The sequence below is a fragment of the Streptopelia decaocto genome (genome assembly GCF_964273445.1).
Source record: "Streptopelia decaocto genome assembly, chromosome: 1".
Classification (NCBI taxonomy): domain Eukaryota; kingdom Metazoa; phylum Chordata; class Aves; order Columbiformes; family Columbidae; genus Streptopelia; species Streptopelia decaocto.
The window spans coordinates 120,228,309-120,242,579 of record NC_138663.1 but is presented as its reverse complement, the minus strand read 5'-3'; the positions used below and the strand labels follow the sequence as shown (position 1 = coordinate 120,242,579).

At 39.0% G+C, this 14,271-nt stretch overlaps 1 protein-coding gene across 5 annotated transcripts in view; it reads left to right on the top strand.

Annotated features, from left to right (window-relative positions):
* Positions 1 to 12,734, top strand: part of DOP1B (DOP1 leucine zipper like protein B) — a 52,761-nt gene extending 40,027 nt beyond the window's left edge. For 4 of the 5 annotated variants that reach the window (XM_082044532.1, XM_082044533.1, XM_082044531.1 and 1 more), the window contains 11 exons: positions 384 to 525; positions 925 to 1,007; positions 1,237 to 1,346; positions 4,236 to 4,382; positions 4,816 to 4,877; positions 6,361 to 6,489; positions 6,982 to 7,118; positions 7,464 to 7,519; positions 8,000 to 8,149; positions 8,633 to 8,762; positions 9,406 to 12,734. In XM_082044532.1, coding sequence (XP_081900658.1) covers positions 384 to 525; positions 925 to 1,007; positions 1,237 to 1,346; positions 4,236 to 4,382; positions 4,816 to 4,877; positions 6,361 to 6,489; positions 6,982 to 7,118; positions 7,464 to 7,519; positions 8,000 to 8,149; positions 8,633 to 8,762; positions 9,406 to 9,663 — 1,404 coding nt within the window. In that variant the 3' untranslated portion in view covers positions 9,664 to 12,734. Of the gene's footprint in view, positions 1 to 383; positions 526 to 924; positions 1,008 to 1,236; positions 1,347 to 4,235; positions 4,383 to 4,815; positions 4,878 to 6,360; positions 6,490 to 6,981; positions 7,119 to 7,463; positions 7,520 to 7,999; positions 8,150 to 8,632; positions 8,763 to 9,405 lie in introns of those variants that run through there. The other variant, XR_014183236.1, reaches the window with a different exon arrangement.
* Positions 12,735 to 14,271: the final 1,537 nt, after the last annotated feature.

The following is a 14,271-nucleotide window of genomic DNA, read 5'->3' as shown; positions in this document are numbered from 1 at the left end:
GCATTGGTATACCCTTTCTGAGGGGCTGAACAATTCAGATCATGTGTTTGACAGATGACAGCCAATGTGTAAAGCCTGGTAGGACAGATGCCAATTGGATACTATGTTGATGGTTATGACTTGCATTGAAAATCATTACTAAAACCTCCTAAGCTAACTTCAAGTTTTTTCTGCTTCTCATTTTCTTGCCTGTTCTTATTTGAAGTGAACAGTAGTTACTTATCTTGAGAGCACAGACAGCTAAGGGGAAGCATTTATGTTTTGAAGAGATAAAAGTGCCTACTTCCGATCCTCCTGACATGTACCATATAAAAATGACTTTGTTGGATTGGCCAACTGATGATAGCTTTCATCTGATACCACCTTATCTGGTTACGTTACAGGAAGTGACCCAAAAAATCTTGGAGGCTGTAGGGACTGTTGCTGGTTCTTCTCTGGAACAGACTAGCTGGCTGAGCCGGAACTTAGAAGTGAAAGCTCAGCCTCAGATTCTACCAGATGATTTCAACGTTGAAGATGTGAATGGTAATGTGATTTTGTACGACCTTCTTCTGTTGTCTCTTCTGCTTAAGTCATTGAAGAGTACAACGTGTTTGATAATGTGTAGATTGCATGAGACAAGAGTAATACAGACAAAAAGTAAAACAAAAAAAATGCATTATCCTCCAATAACAATGTCAGCCTAAGCCAACTGGGTAAATATCTGCAGATTGTATATAAGACAGAGGAAAACTTACTGCGGGTGCATGCAGTACATGGGACAGGACAGCATGGGGCATGACATATGTCATTATGGCAACATGCCCAGAAGCATTTCACTGTACTAGCAATTTGCAAATAACAGTTCTGTTTGGGAAGAAAAATAGGAAATAGCAAAATTTAAACATGTCTGAATGGAAAACTAAATGATTTTTCCTCTTTTAGATGCATCAGTGGCACCGTCTTCAATGGTTTCTGCCTCTGCTCCTTCAATATACAGTGTCCAAGCTCTTTCTCTCCTTGCAGAAGTAAGTAGGAACCAGTGTTGTAGTTACTTCTCTCACCTGGGGGTGGTTGTTTATTGACATTATTGAGCAGAGGAATACATTAGGTTTTCCTGGTAGATTAAATGATAGCTTAAATCTTTATTGAGGCATCCCATGTGCATATACATTCTATCCTGAAATATGGCATGCTTTCCCCTTTTGTCAGAAATACCAACTTGAGGTTTAAAGAGACATTCTTTTCATTTTTAAGGTTCTTGCTTCTCTTTTGGACATGGTTTACCGGAGCGACGAGAAGGAGAAAGCTGTGCCATTGATTTCACGTTTGCTTTATTATGTATTTCCCTATCTACGCAACCACAGGTGACTTCTCTCTCTGCACATGTGACTTTTCTTAAGTCTGATTTTTTTTCTAGCACACTGTAAGACCTTTTTAGCACACTGTAAGGCTTTTTCTTCTGTTTGTCCTCTGCCCTTTTTGCATTCTAATAAGGAACAAATTGTATTTCCCCCAGGAACTGAAAGCTTTTGTTGTTTGAGCTTTGTGACAGCTGTTTCTGCTTAGCTGTGGGTGTTACATCCATCTGGGTTTTCGGCCTTTACTTAAAGCTCCCCTTTGTGTGTATGTTAGGTAATGGAGAGAGGCTGTGGGATGGGGCAACAGAGCACTAGGCAGGTCACAAGACTCATCATAATGTAAGAAGAGTACGATATCTTCTTATACGCTGCCTAGTTTTTCAGCTAAAAGCATAGTTGTGGGAGAGATGGATGATATTCTCTCTCATATGAACAGTTTAACCTTTTTCCCCACAGGAACAGGAGGAAGGAGGGTTTCCTTTCCATCTTCCAGGGCCTTATCAGTAGTTGGTCCTGGTTCCTCAAGCATCTCTCCCTGCTTTTCTCCCAGTGCTATTCACAGATTTCTTAGAAAGCAAATAACTCCTTTTTCTAGCAGCTCTCTGCCAAATGTCAGGAAGCAACCCTTCCCTTCTCTACTCACCACCAGTTCCATTTTCCTGAGTTGCAGCTGCTGCTGCTCTAGCAGGTATCCAGCTTTACCTCCTCCTGGCTGCTCCCTTTTGGCTACTACATTTTTCTGAGCAGACCAATCTATGCTGAGGTGTGGGAGACCATCAGCCACAGCTTGCAGGGGAGTGGGGATTGTCTTGAGCATTACTTAGCTCACAGTCAAAACCACCTGCCAGTATAAAGAGCAAAAAATGGTATAGAGCAGGGGCATCAAACTCATTTTCACTGGGGGCCACATCAGTCTCGCAGTTGCCTTCAAAGGGCCGAATGTAATTTTAGGAATGTCTAAATGTAGGAGTAGTTACACATGTAATAACGTATACATTTATACGTATAAATGAATATGAATGTATTTAGGAATGTATAAATGCAGGAGTAGTTACACATGTAATAACGTATACATTTATACGTATAAATGAATATGAATGTATTTAGGAATGTATAAATGCAGGAGTAGTTACACATGTAATAACGTATACATTTATATGTATAAATGAATATGAATGTATTTAGGAATGTATAAATGTAGGAGTAGTTACACATGTAATAACGTATACATTTATACATATAAATGAATATGAATGTATTTAGGAATGTATAAATGCAGGAGTAGTTACACATGTAATAACGTATACATTTATACATTCCTAAAATTACATTCGGCCTTTTGAAGGCAACTGCGAGACTGATGTGGCCCCCAGTGAAAATGAGTTTGACACCCCTGGTGTAGAGAGTCAGGGAAGATATAACCAGACATACCTAAAAGGCATGATGGGTTGAGTGTCACTGGAAAGTGATCATTAAAGCCAGCAAGACTCAGGGGGCAGCAGAGTTTGAAGACATTTCCCTGCTCCCTCTCAAGGGGGATATATTAAAAATGATGCAGAGAAATTTGGAGAAGCTATTATTTTCTATTCATTATATCTGTGCATTTTCCATTTTATCTATTACAATGTTTTCTGCCTACTTCACCCCTAACCAAGTCAGTCAGATTCTTGACGTATGGAGTATATGTCACTCTTGTTGACCAGGGCACATAGCATCGTGCGCATGCATGCAGTGCCCTCACTATTTGCAGCAGATATGGAAAACCCTGCAAACAGCCACCCCTGAAACTGTTCCTGGAAACGCTGGCATCATACTGCTGTGCTTGGCATGCTGCGAGCCAATGGCTGCAAGCCAAACACTCGTTCCATCTCTGCCCCATATGTGGAAACACAGTTAAAATTGTCATGGACACCACTGCTGTCAGGATGTCCCTGTGAACTGGAGCAGGGGATACATTATGACTTCTGCAATGCAAGTGGAAATCTGAACACCACGAGTCAGCCAGCTTTTCATTTCTTGCAAAAAGATACTACTATGCCCTTTGGTCTGAGACTGATGGTTCAAAAGACATGGGTATCAGAGTCCTGATGAAGTTGCTTAGGTGCCTAGAGATGTCCCCTGATGGTTCTCCAGTGTCAGCTTGGCAAGGCCAGCCGTTCTTGTGATCTGTGTAGCCATAACCATAACAAGATGATCACTGGTTAAGAATGTGGAGCCCTCATCAAGCCTGGCTTGATGGGCTGTATGATTTTCATGTCACTCATACATGCTGCTCAGCGGTTGGACTATAACCTCCAAGACTGTCTTCATGCCACTGTCCTCCCCAGATTGGCAGGAGTTTGGTTGCAGGGCTCAACAAAAAGGCAGTAGCCTCCCCCCACCCACCTTGAAAACACAGGGGCTGCTGAAGCCTTCTGTGAAGTTGTGGTGCCAGCTCGCAAAAGAAGACCTTGACAGCATCCCTTCTCAACCAAAAGTCATCTTCCTGTCATCTGAGCATCACCTCCCCAGCTTGAAACCTTCATTCAGCCTTGGGCAAAGCAGTTACCCTAGCAAGGACTCATAGCAGGGCACTGTTTGGCATCTGTGTCCTCAGTGAAACTCAGGTGTCAGAGGACAAGCATTAGTTCATGGCAGGTCCCTTTGTCTTGAGCCCAACATTCCTTCTCTACCGTGCCTTGCAGAGCATGATGTCCAAATTTGGAATGGGATGGTGGGGCAGCACAAGGAGAAAAAGTCTCAAGTGTGAGATTTTTATTCAGGTGATGATGACATGAGAACTGACACATAGTTCTGGGGAACCCTGGAGTTTATTCTCTGGTTACGTAAACTTGACTGTAAATATATATGTGTGTATATATATATATATTTATCATTATTGTTCTCTTCCCTCAGTGCCTACAATATTCCTAGTTTTCGTGCTGGTGCTCAGTTGCTCAGCTCATTGAGTGGATACGCCTATACCAAGCGAGCCTGGAAGAAAGAAGTTCTAGAGTTGTATATGGATCCAGCTTTTTTCCAGATGGACACTTCATGCACTCAGTAAGACATGAGATTGTAGCACTCCAAGATTCTATTCTGAATTTGCAAAGAAAGGCTTTAAAGGAGAATGGCTAATATTGGGAAGAAAATTATGTTTAGTATTGCCTTACAGAATGTAATAATGTTAAAAATGGGTCTCAACCACTAATTCTACTAAATGCATTATGAGCACTTAAGTTTTCATTATAGTGCATAAGATTAAACTTGTCTTATGCTGATACTGCCCTTAGTGATTAGGGAGCTGCACACAGTAGAGCTGGAGAACCTAGAATGCAGTATATGTTAAACCAGATAAGACTCTGCATATTGAATACAATTTAGAAACTGTTTCCTTGTACAAAATGTTTGACCAAAATCTTTTGAGGTGTGAATCTATACAAAGCTTTCTCTGGTTACCTAACTGGTTATCTAATTCTTTCTATATCTTATTCAGTTGGAGATCCATTATTGATCATCTTCTAACACATGAGAAAACTATGTTTAAAGATTTGATGAGTAAGTATCAGCTGCTGATAACTTACTTCTACTATACTGTTAACTTATTAAAAGCTGTGCTAAGTTAATTCTGTATTTTGGTCTTGTGTAAAGCACACCATAAGTATTTTTGGTTTAGAAGTGCTAGTGTTGGACTATCACCTTCACATTTTGCCATAATTTTGAATTGCTGAAGTGTGACTTTTTGCAGCTGTTTCCTGTGGAGACTTTGGCTGGCTTTTCAGGTGTCTGTGTCCTGGCATCGAGCTGTGTGGGGTCCCGACCCACCACCAGATTCAGGATAGGGGATCATTTTGATCCCAAGAGTGATATTAAGACACAAACAAGGTCAAATGCTGTCAATCAGGTCATCTTTTATTGACTGGTAGCATAAGCTGTTTCCTGTGGAGACTTTGGCTGGCTTTGCAGGTGTCTGTGTCCTGGCATCGAGCTGTGTGGGGTCCCGACCCACCACCAGATTCAGGATAGGGGATCATTTTGATCCCAAGAGTGATATTAAGACACAAACAAGGTCAAATGCTGTCAATCAGGTCATCTTTTATTGACTGGTAGCATAAGTGACAGAGCTAAAGTGGAAGCAGGAAGTGTTGGGGGAAAATCAAAGCAAGTGTTTGGAAGAATAAGCAAGATAGATTCACCACCATGATGATCACATCAGGTTCAACAGTGTCCCGTCGACTGGAGTGTGGTCTTCTAGGTGTCCAGGTGTTGCTGGTGGTGAGTGCACACCGCCAGTGGTGAAAGCACATAGCTAACAGAGCTTGCTGCTCTTATATAGCAGTTCAGGAGAGCTGGTTGTCACGTACCAGGCCTGGTTTTGCAGACACAGCTGATAAAGCTGGTAACATAGCTGGTTTTGAATTTGGTCTTGAGTTCACTCTTGACTTCCTCTCTTTCTGCCTCTGCTGACAGACCACTTTTGCAGCGCTGGTAGGTGGGCTTTGCTAAGTTTAGAGCAAGTCACTTGCAGTGGTACGAGATCTCAGTACTGTTGCAAGGCTCTGCCTTTGTTCCGTTTAGCAGGGTTAGGCAAGGTTGGCTGAGACATTACGTATCCTTGCAGTTAGGCTTTTTATGGCAAGTTTTGAGACATATCTTTGTGACATGTCCTTGTAATTAGTTTCTAATATTATTAGCCTCTTACGAGCTGTAGGAATGTGGTGCACCAGTACAGCAAACCTTTGAGCAATATGCTTTGACTTCTAATTCAAGCTTGAGGAGAGTGTAGGCAAATAAGTCCTGGGGAAAAGGGTGGGATAGGACCTGTTACGTTTGCCTAGAGCTTCAAAAGAAAAAACAGCTTTAGTCTCTTCTTCAGATCTTCTAAAACAGTAGCTGAAGGTTTACAATGCAAGAACTAATTCACTAATCAGTAGACCCAAAGAGAAGTTTTCATTTTAAAAGACTTCATGATATAAGAATTATTTTCAGCCCAAATCCCAAGAAGCATTTACATCGCAGATAATTCTTATCTCTGTTACAGATATGCAGAGCAGCGCCTTAAAACTGTACCCAAGCTTTGAGCAAAAAGCAATGTTGTTAAAGCGGCAAGCTTTTGCTGTCTTCAGCGGAGAGATTGATCAGTATCATCTCTATCTTCCCTTAATACAAGGTAAGATCTGTAATTTCACCTGCCTTTTTTTTTTTCAGCTGTAACACATACATAAATTGTGTAAGAAAGGAATGTCAACTATTTTCCAACACGTACTTTCATTTGTTAAAAGTTTTTACAAAATTTATTATGCTGTGTATCTCCGAGTTCTAACAAACAGATGATCTCGTTAAGAGGGTGACAGGAATCTGGGTTCCAAAGCCTTTGGTCTGGAAATATACCTGGAAATATGATTATCCTGTGGCAATCTTCCAGCCACTCTTAAGCTGTTGATGCTCTCCTTAAATGTCAGTTTTGACAAAATTTTGTCCAATATAAAACTACTGTGTCTTCAGACTTTTTCTGAATCTGAATTTTGTTAATAGAGTGCAAGGGACTCAACATAAAACTGATTATAAAGCACAAATTTTGTTTTGCGACCTTCTACATATTTTATTTCTAAAAACAACACAATCAGGAAAATACTACTATTTTTTTTAATGTTTATTTCAGAACGACTGACTGAGAACCTCCGTGTCGGGCAGACTTCTATAGTTGCCGCACAGATGTTTCTCTTCTTCAGAGTTCTTTTGTTAAGGATTTCTCCTCAGCATCTAACCTCGTTGTGGCCAATTATGGTAACTGAACTGGTAAGGAATAAGTAGTAATTTGAAACTAATTAGTGTGTGTTTTTTTTCCTTTTCACATTTTTCTTCCTCCCAAATACACCTGCTGTTTGAAAAAGGAAATGTTTTCATAGTTTCACGTTAGTCTGATAATTTGGGAAAAGAATTAGCATTGTAATCAGGAAATACCTTTTTGATTCATTTTGTTGTTGTTGCCAATGTAATCTCTTGCATGATTTGTTAATTCATTGCAAGACATAAAGGTAAACTGAGAGTCTGTCATTCCTTATACTATGTGAAGCATATCTTTTTTGTGATTGATTTGTATGAATGTTTCAGCATCCCCATAAATAATTTATTTCTTTAAAGATTCAGACATTTCTACAGCTGGAAGAAGATTTAACTGAGGAAGATGAACCATCGAAGTAAGAATTACCATTTGTCTGATAGAGAACTTGTGAAAGCTGGTAACAATTGTGCTTGTTCTGGATCTGCAAATCTTTATGTATTTAATTCTCTGGGGTGGGGAGAAGACAACAGGACTTTTTGTTATTTAGCTTGTGTATTTCTAGTACTGATAAATCACAGTTTAGGATTTATGTCAGCAGCTAAAACAGTGATATGTTCAAAAGACATAAGTACTACTCAATTGCGTACAAAATAGAAGAGATGCTAAGTCGGCATTTGAATATTTTAACATGTTGACATTGTTTCTGAGTATTTTAGATTACTTTTTCTTCTAACAGCCTTTTATAGTAATCACAGTGCTAATACAGAATAGCAATAGTTTTTATTGCACACAGGTATAAGTGCTCATTTGTGTAAATGTATACATTTCTCTTGAATGAAAAACATTTAGTGCATTTATGTTTTAATGGTACATTTCTTAATTGTAACTAACACAGGAGCAACAGCAAAGTAAGCAAACAGAAAGCCTCAGGTGATGGCAGTGGATCTGATATACAGCAGAATGAGCTGTCCTTGTACTTATCAGCTTGTAAGTTTTTGGACACAGCACTTTCATTTCCACCTGACAGGATGCAGTTGTTTCAAATGTGAGTCCTCTAATTACTTGCCTGTTCTCCAACTTGTTACCATTCTTATCCTTTGAAGCAATTCCAGATCTATTTTCTTCTAAACTTAATTTTGCCATCAGTTCCTTTTACAAGCGCAGATGTTGATACTCAGACAAATGTAATCTGGGATATTTGTAAAAACAATTGGTCTTGTCAGTGTAGGAGAATTTCACCGTCCTCATTAGGAGGTTCTCTAACTTGGAAAAACTGGGAGAAGAGAAACATGGAGACTGTTCTTTGTTTTCACTTTGCACACACTTGGAAATTTTTTGAAGCCAGTTGCATTTAAATACTGACATGATAGAAATGACCTTGATCATTAAGTTTGGCTCTGGTAATAGCACAAAATTATAGTTATGACAGCTCTATCTGTAAACAAACCCGTGCTCTACTAAATTCGGTATGATGCAAACAAGGATTTTTTTCTGCCTGTCTTCTTATCAAGTAATCCATTTGTTTCAGGTACAAATGGGCATTTGTCCCAGAGGTGGACACAAAGTCATCTACTGTGACCTCTCATCTGGTAGAAAATCATCAGGAATGCAAACCACACGTTCTAAGAATCATGGATTTGCTAAAGATGAAATATGGGGTAAAGAAAGAATGCTTCACTTGAATCTTTTTTTTAATACATTAACTTACTTTTATAAGCAAGTGACAAGATTTTAAGTTAGGCAAGAGGTTTTTAGATATTCTAGTAAGATTCACGGGGCTTTTAAAAATTATCTGCCTGCTTTCATAGATATATATCTTGAAGATGTCAGATTGGAACAATAGGCAGTTTTTCTACGTTCCCTTAAATGTGCCCACAACCATCCAGTTAAAACTATTTGTCTCAGACAGGATTGGTATTTATAAAAATTACCATACCGTATTTTGTCCAAAAAAGTTTATCATAGTAGCCTTTTAAATTATCATTAAGGTTTAATATTAATTCTTCCAGAAAAGGAAATATGTCAAAGATCTCTCTCTATTCTATTTTTGTTTGATATCTGATTCTGAAAGCTAGTCCGAATTTGCTGTGTTCTGAACTTGGGACACTTTTGTTTAATGGAACCTTTAATCCAAACACATAAATGACTCAGGATACCATCTATACAATTTATATTGTGATTCACTTGTAGGCTGCAGATCTCTTACAATGAAAAAAGTGTATACTACAGGTCTCAGACAAGCCACAACAACGTTTTGTTTAATGCAAAACCCTTAGTAAATCTCGATTTGTTTGCTTACAGGAAACAAACAACACTGAGGGAATTTCCAAGAAGCACAAACATCCTCTTTTGAACTGCCGCTCCATATCGAGCATCACCCAGCTTATGCCCTTCTTCAAGACTCTGTGTTGTGCATTCACAGGAAATGGGAGCGAGTCCCAGAATTCACACACTGCTGCATCTCTCTCTGTGGACTATGTGAACAGTAACAGCATAAAGATCTTGCAACAGCTTGAAGAGAGTGTTGAATGTGACTTCCTTGAAAACATGGAAAGTTAAGCTACACATCGGACATTTGGCTCATGATGAATAAATAGAAAAAAAAGGGAAAACTTTACTGCAATTCTTCTCTTTTTACCCCAGTTTTGAACCTACGTTTTGGGTTTTCTTCCTGCTTTTGTGGAATGGTCTTCTAAGCTGGTGTTAAAGAGCAGGAGTCTTCAGTTCCTGGGCGGGGAGCGGGGGAAAGTATGGTTTAGTGGTAATTTATCATAGTTCCTGTATTCTTTTACTTTTTTTCAATGTGAAGGATTAAAGACATTTTGTAAATAAAGGAAGAATATTTTTGACTTGGTGAAAGTAGCAACTCTACCATTTATCAGGTAGCCTCTCAAGTAAGTATTTTCAACTGCTTTTGGAACTGTGTTCTGAAAGTAAATTTAAGAAAAAGCTAATATTGCATGTCAGTGTACAATCGGTTTGCAGATAAGTCATTGCCTGAGATTAAACTAGCTTCTACTTCTCCTTTCTTTAACTTGTCCTAAAAAACTTCTAAACAAATCACCTAAATTTCAAACAGACTTATTTTATAAGTCTTAGCATTGTGCAAATAACTGCAGCCTTACCATGTTTGTAATTTCAACTCTGTACTATAATAGTATTCTTCAGGATTAGTGATTCCTAAATAAAAGACAAACACATGCATAAAAGACAAACTTATACAGTAACATTTTATAATTTACATTAATTGAGGGGGTTTTATTTTAATTAATTGACTAAAAGGATCCTAATTAAGTTTTTAAAATTAAAAAACTGTTCTTTCAGTGACTAAGGTCACTTTGCAACTTCTGACATGCAACTAAATGAAGACAATTCCATAAAAATATAAATTGCTGTATACCATCAGCCTAATTGAAATGAAAGGATTTTTTTTTTTTAAAGACCACTTTTTATACAAATGAATGTATTTGGCTGTTTCCAGGTGTTAAAAGAGGTAGGGAGGTCATCACAGTGCCATGACTACAGTGACGTTCAAGGTGCAGCTGATTTCAGAACTGCATTTCTACCACCACCACCCAGGATCTGGGAGAGAGGGATTAGTTCCACCACCAAACAGCACAGGTGCATGTCTGAGGGACACTGCTGACGGCCAGTGGATAAGCACCATTGTAGCAACAGGTACCACAAAAGGCTTAGTAGAACATTTTTTAAGTGAGGAGGTAGACTCCATTGAGTGTTCACATTTAGTGGATTATCTGACTGAATCTGCAGTGCTGATTTGTCTTGCAGGGGAAGTTTATAATATTTTTCATGGTGAAAAGTTTTGCCTGTTTTTTTTTTTTTTTTTTTAAAACACCTTTACCTCCAGAGAAATTGGTTTTGTAAGATATACCTGCAGACCAGCGTATGCTACTTGTGTTATTTGGAATATCGCAACTGAGGTATATGTGCTGGTTATTGGACTTCACCACTCTTGTTTTTGCTAAATAAAAAAGGGCATTGAAAATGTATGCTTTAATGTCACCAGGTTATGAGGTCAGGGATTTATTTTTTTTCCAAACTCGCACAGAAGGCTATTCTGCAGTGTTTTTTACCTTTAGATATATGAAGTTTTCATCTTTGGATTATAAACTAAAATAATGAAACGCTGAACAGTATGCTTTACTATGATAATGCTGTAATGCTCTATGAAGATAATACTATAATAGGCTTATGCTAAACTTAAATAGCTTATGTGCATTTTTACAGTAAAGGAAAGTGATAGATGGAAGTGTAATATTGTGTAGTCACTAAGAATGTGAATTATTTGCATTAATTTATTACTGATCTTTGCTATTGGAATGCGCACAAGTAAAAAGTTATCCTTTTAAACCATTATTTGAAAATTGGAGCAGGATATTTTTTAAATGTTTGTGTTTGTTACTTACATATCTTCAGTAATTTGTAAAGAGAAAATTGCTAATACTCAGGATGATTTGATAGTTTTACTTTCAGCTTTCTGGTGGTTACATTCTGTACATGGATATTTCTCTTAAAATCCTGATGAGATGCTGTTAAATGGGCCATTAAAATCTAAGACAACTTTTTGCCATCAAACCTTTTGTTTTAAATTCTCCCATTAGCTACAAACCTGTGTTTTCACATAGTTTCCTCACTAACTGGAGGTGGTGAACCAGTAAGTTAGATGGAGGGTTTTGTCATCCCTCCCCATAGAAGGGAATGTCCTGTTCTGACTGCCTGTACTTCAGATGTGATGGGGATCGGACATCTGGCAGTTCCCCCCAGCTGTGGTGGTGAACATTAAAAAGGGAAGCCGTGACTTGGTCTGTGTAACTCTCTAACTTCTAAGATGATATTACCTTCCTCAAAAATACCACTTGCTTCTAACTTCTGCCTTTTTACGCACATTTACCTTTGGCCGGTGGTTCTGCAGATGGCTGCTTTAAATGGCCTCAGATATTTACAACTTGCAGAATCTTTTCACTGAAGCAGAATCTAATTCTTAATAAGAAAAGTTCTTTAAAATTTAGTATATAAGCAGATCTATCATTATAAATAGGGTTTGAATAAGGAGGAAAAGCCTCTAACTAAAAAAGTCTTACCTGGGTGGTGGAGTGGCACAGCTACATAGGCCTAAAGGTATCTCTAACAGTGTAATTTTATTATTTTTCTATATGGGAATAACTGTAGTCATTTTACTTCTTATGCTACTGCTGTTAAATCCACATAAAGGAGGGTTGTACTGCTCTAACACTGGTACTGCCAAAGCAGAATAACTTAATTGTAGATGAATCTGAAAAACTTTTGCCTAGAACTCAGTATCATGAACAGGAGAGAAAATTCTCCTGCTTTGCTGTGCTTGTTTTCAGAATAAGCAAGCTTGGCTTTCTCTTTTGGATACTTCAGTTTTGAGATGGCATAGCAACCATGCATGATACATGGAGACATATTTAAATATTCAAAAGGATTTCATTTTTCTGAAGGGAAAATAATATTAGGTGCAATCAAGGTAACTGCCAAAAAACAGCAGAACTTGAAATATGGAGCATTAAGTGATGGTTAAATGTATTCAATACTATGTTTGAATGTAATTCTTGTAGTTAATATTAAATGTTATTTTGAAATACCTTTTCAAATGCAATTCTCATTTTTCAGACTACCTTTACTGCTCACGCACCAGCTTTATCTGATTCTGTAAAAGCTCTCAAATGCAATTTCAATGGGTAAGGGCTCTGTACAGAATTCTGTAGACCTCCATTTGGATCCCAGCAGCATTGGCTGAGTACTAGTCTGTGCTACCCCTTACTCTTGCCTAGGGAAAGACACCACCACCACCCCCCTAATCCTCTCATCATAAGCCCCTGCTGCTGCAGTCTGTACATCCCTGTTTTGCATTCCTGAACTTTCCGCCCTGGGATCCCAGTTCTGTGGGACAAGTTTTCAGGATTTGTGTGTCTGGAAGAACTGCGTGGAACAGATGGAGAAAGCTGCTGCTGCAGCATCAGGGGATTGTTGATGGACTGGCAGGCACTGAGCACCGGTACAGAGGGAGCACCTCTCTCTGGGAAATTAGGGGCTGCTGTTGGATAACACTGTCTCTGTGTGCCAGAGCTTCCCAGGCTTCAGACTGTACACTTTTATATGTTCAGTGCCAATGCCCTGCAAGTGCTGCCTTTTCGTTTGGAAGAAAACTCTTTCCTACAACCAAGCTTGAAAATCTAAGGCCCAGAGAAGTATGGTTTCAATGACTTTGTGAAAGCTGCTTTCCAGATTTTATCCTTTCTCTGTAGTCTATACACCTTTTGTAATGTTGAGTGATGTATCTTGCACCTCAGAAGATGCTACTCATAGAATCATTTAGGTTGATGTTTGATTACACTGCATATGTTGAAAATCACCAATATGTGCTGTATGTATGCAGGGAAATAACTGTAGCTTAGCAGCTAGTAATACTAAAGCACTGAAATCCTCTCGAGTGTCTGCTTCAGGAACAGCAGGGTTGGCGATTGGCGTTTGGCAGTAACAGCAAACCTCCATCTTTTGCAATTACTGTCCCAGTGCAGCTCCCCTACTAAAATACTGCTGTTCAGTTCCCAGAGCTTGAGGTGAGGCCAAGGGCAGCGGTGATTGCTCAGCAGATCAAGTAATGAGATCCCATTTCTGCAAACAGATCAAAGGAATGGAGCGAGGAGGCAGATGGAAAAAAATGATTGATCAAAACTGATGGTGCTTCCAGATAGAGGCTGAGGTATGTTTTCCATTATAATTGCCTGAGCGGAGGCATCTATGCAGGCATGATGCATTCCTTGCAACCCCAATACTGTCATTAGTCCCATTTATGTTGGTGGGCAGGGCTGTGAGGGCCCACCTTGGGGTGGGGGGAAGAATAAGGCTTTTGTTGAAGATAGCAGGGGAAAGCGTTTTCCTCAATGTCTGTTCAAGGCTGCTCCTCTAGTGAAGAGTAAGTGACCTGGAAGGGTTCAGTCACCATAAATTATCTCCGACTTTTTATTTCATCTTGCCATGTGTACCTACATTTCTGGGTGTTTGGTTTGTTTTTTTTTTTTTCCTATCTATCTACCACCAAAATCACAGCTCCCCTCCAGCTGTAGAAATCTGAGATTACAGAATGAAAAATTGTGAGGGCAACAAAAGGAGGTGTAGAGT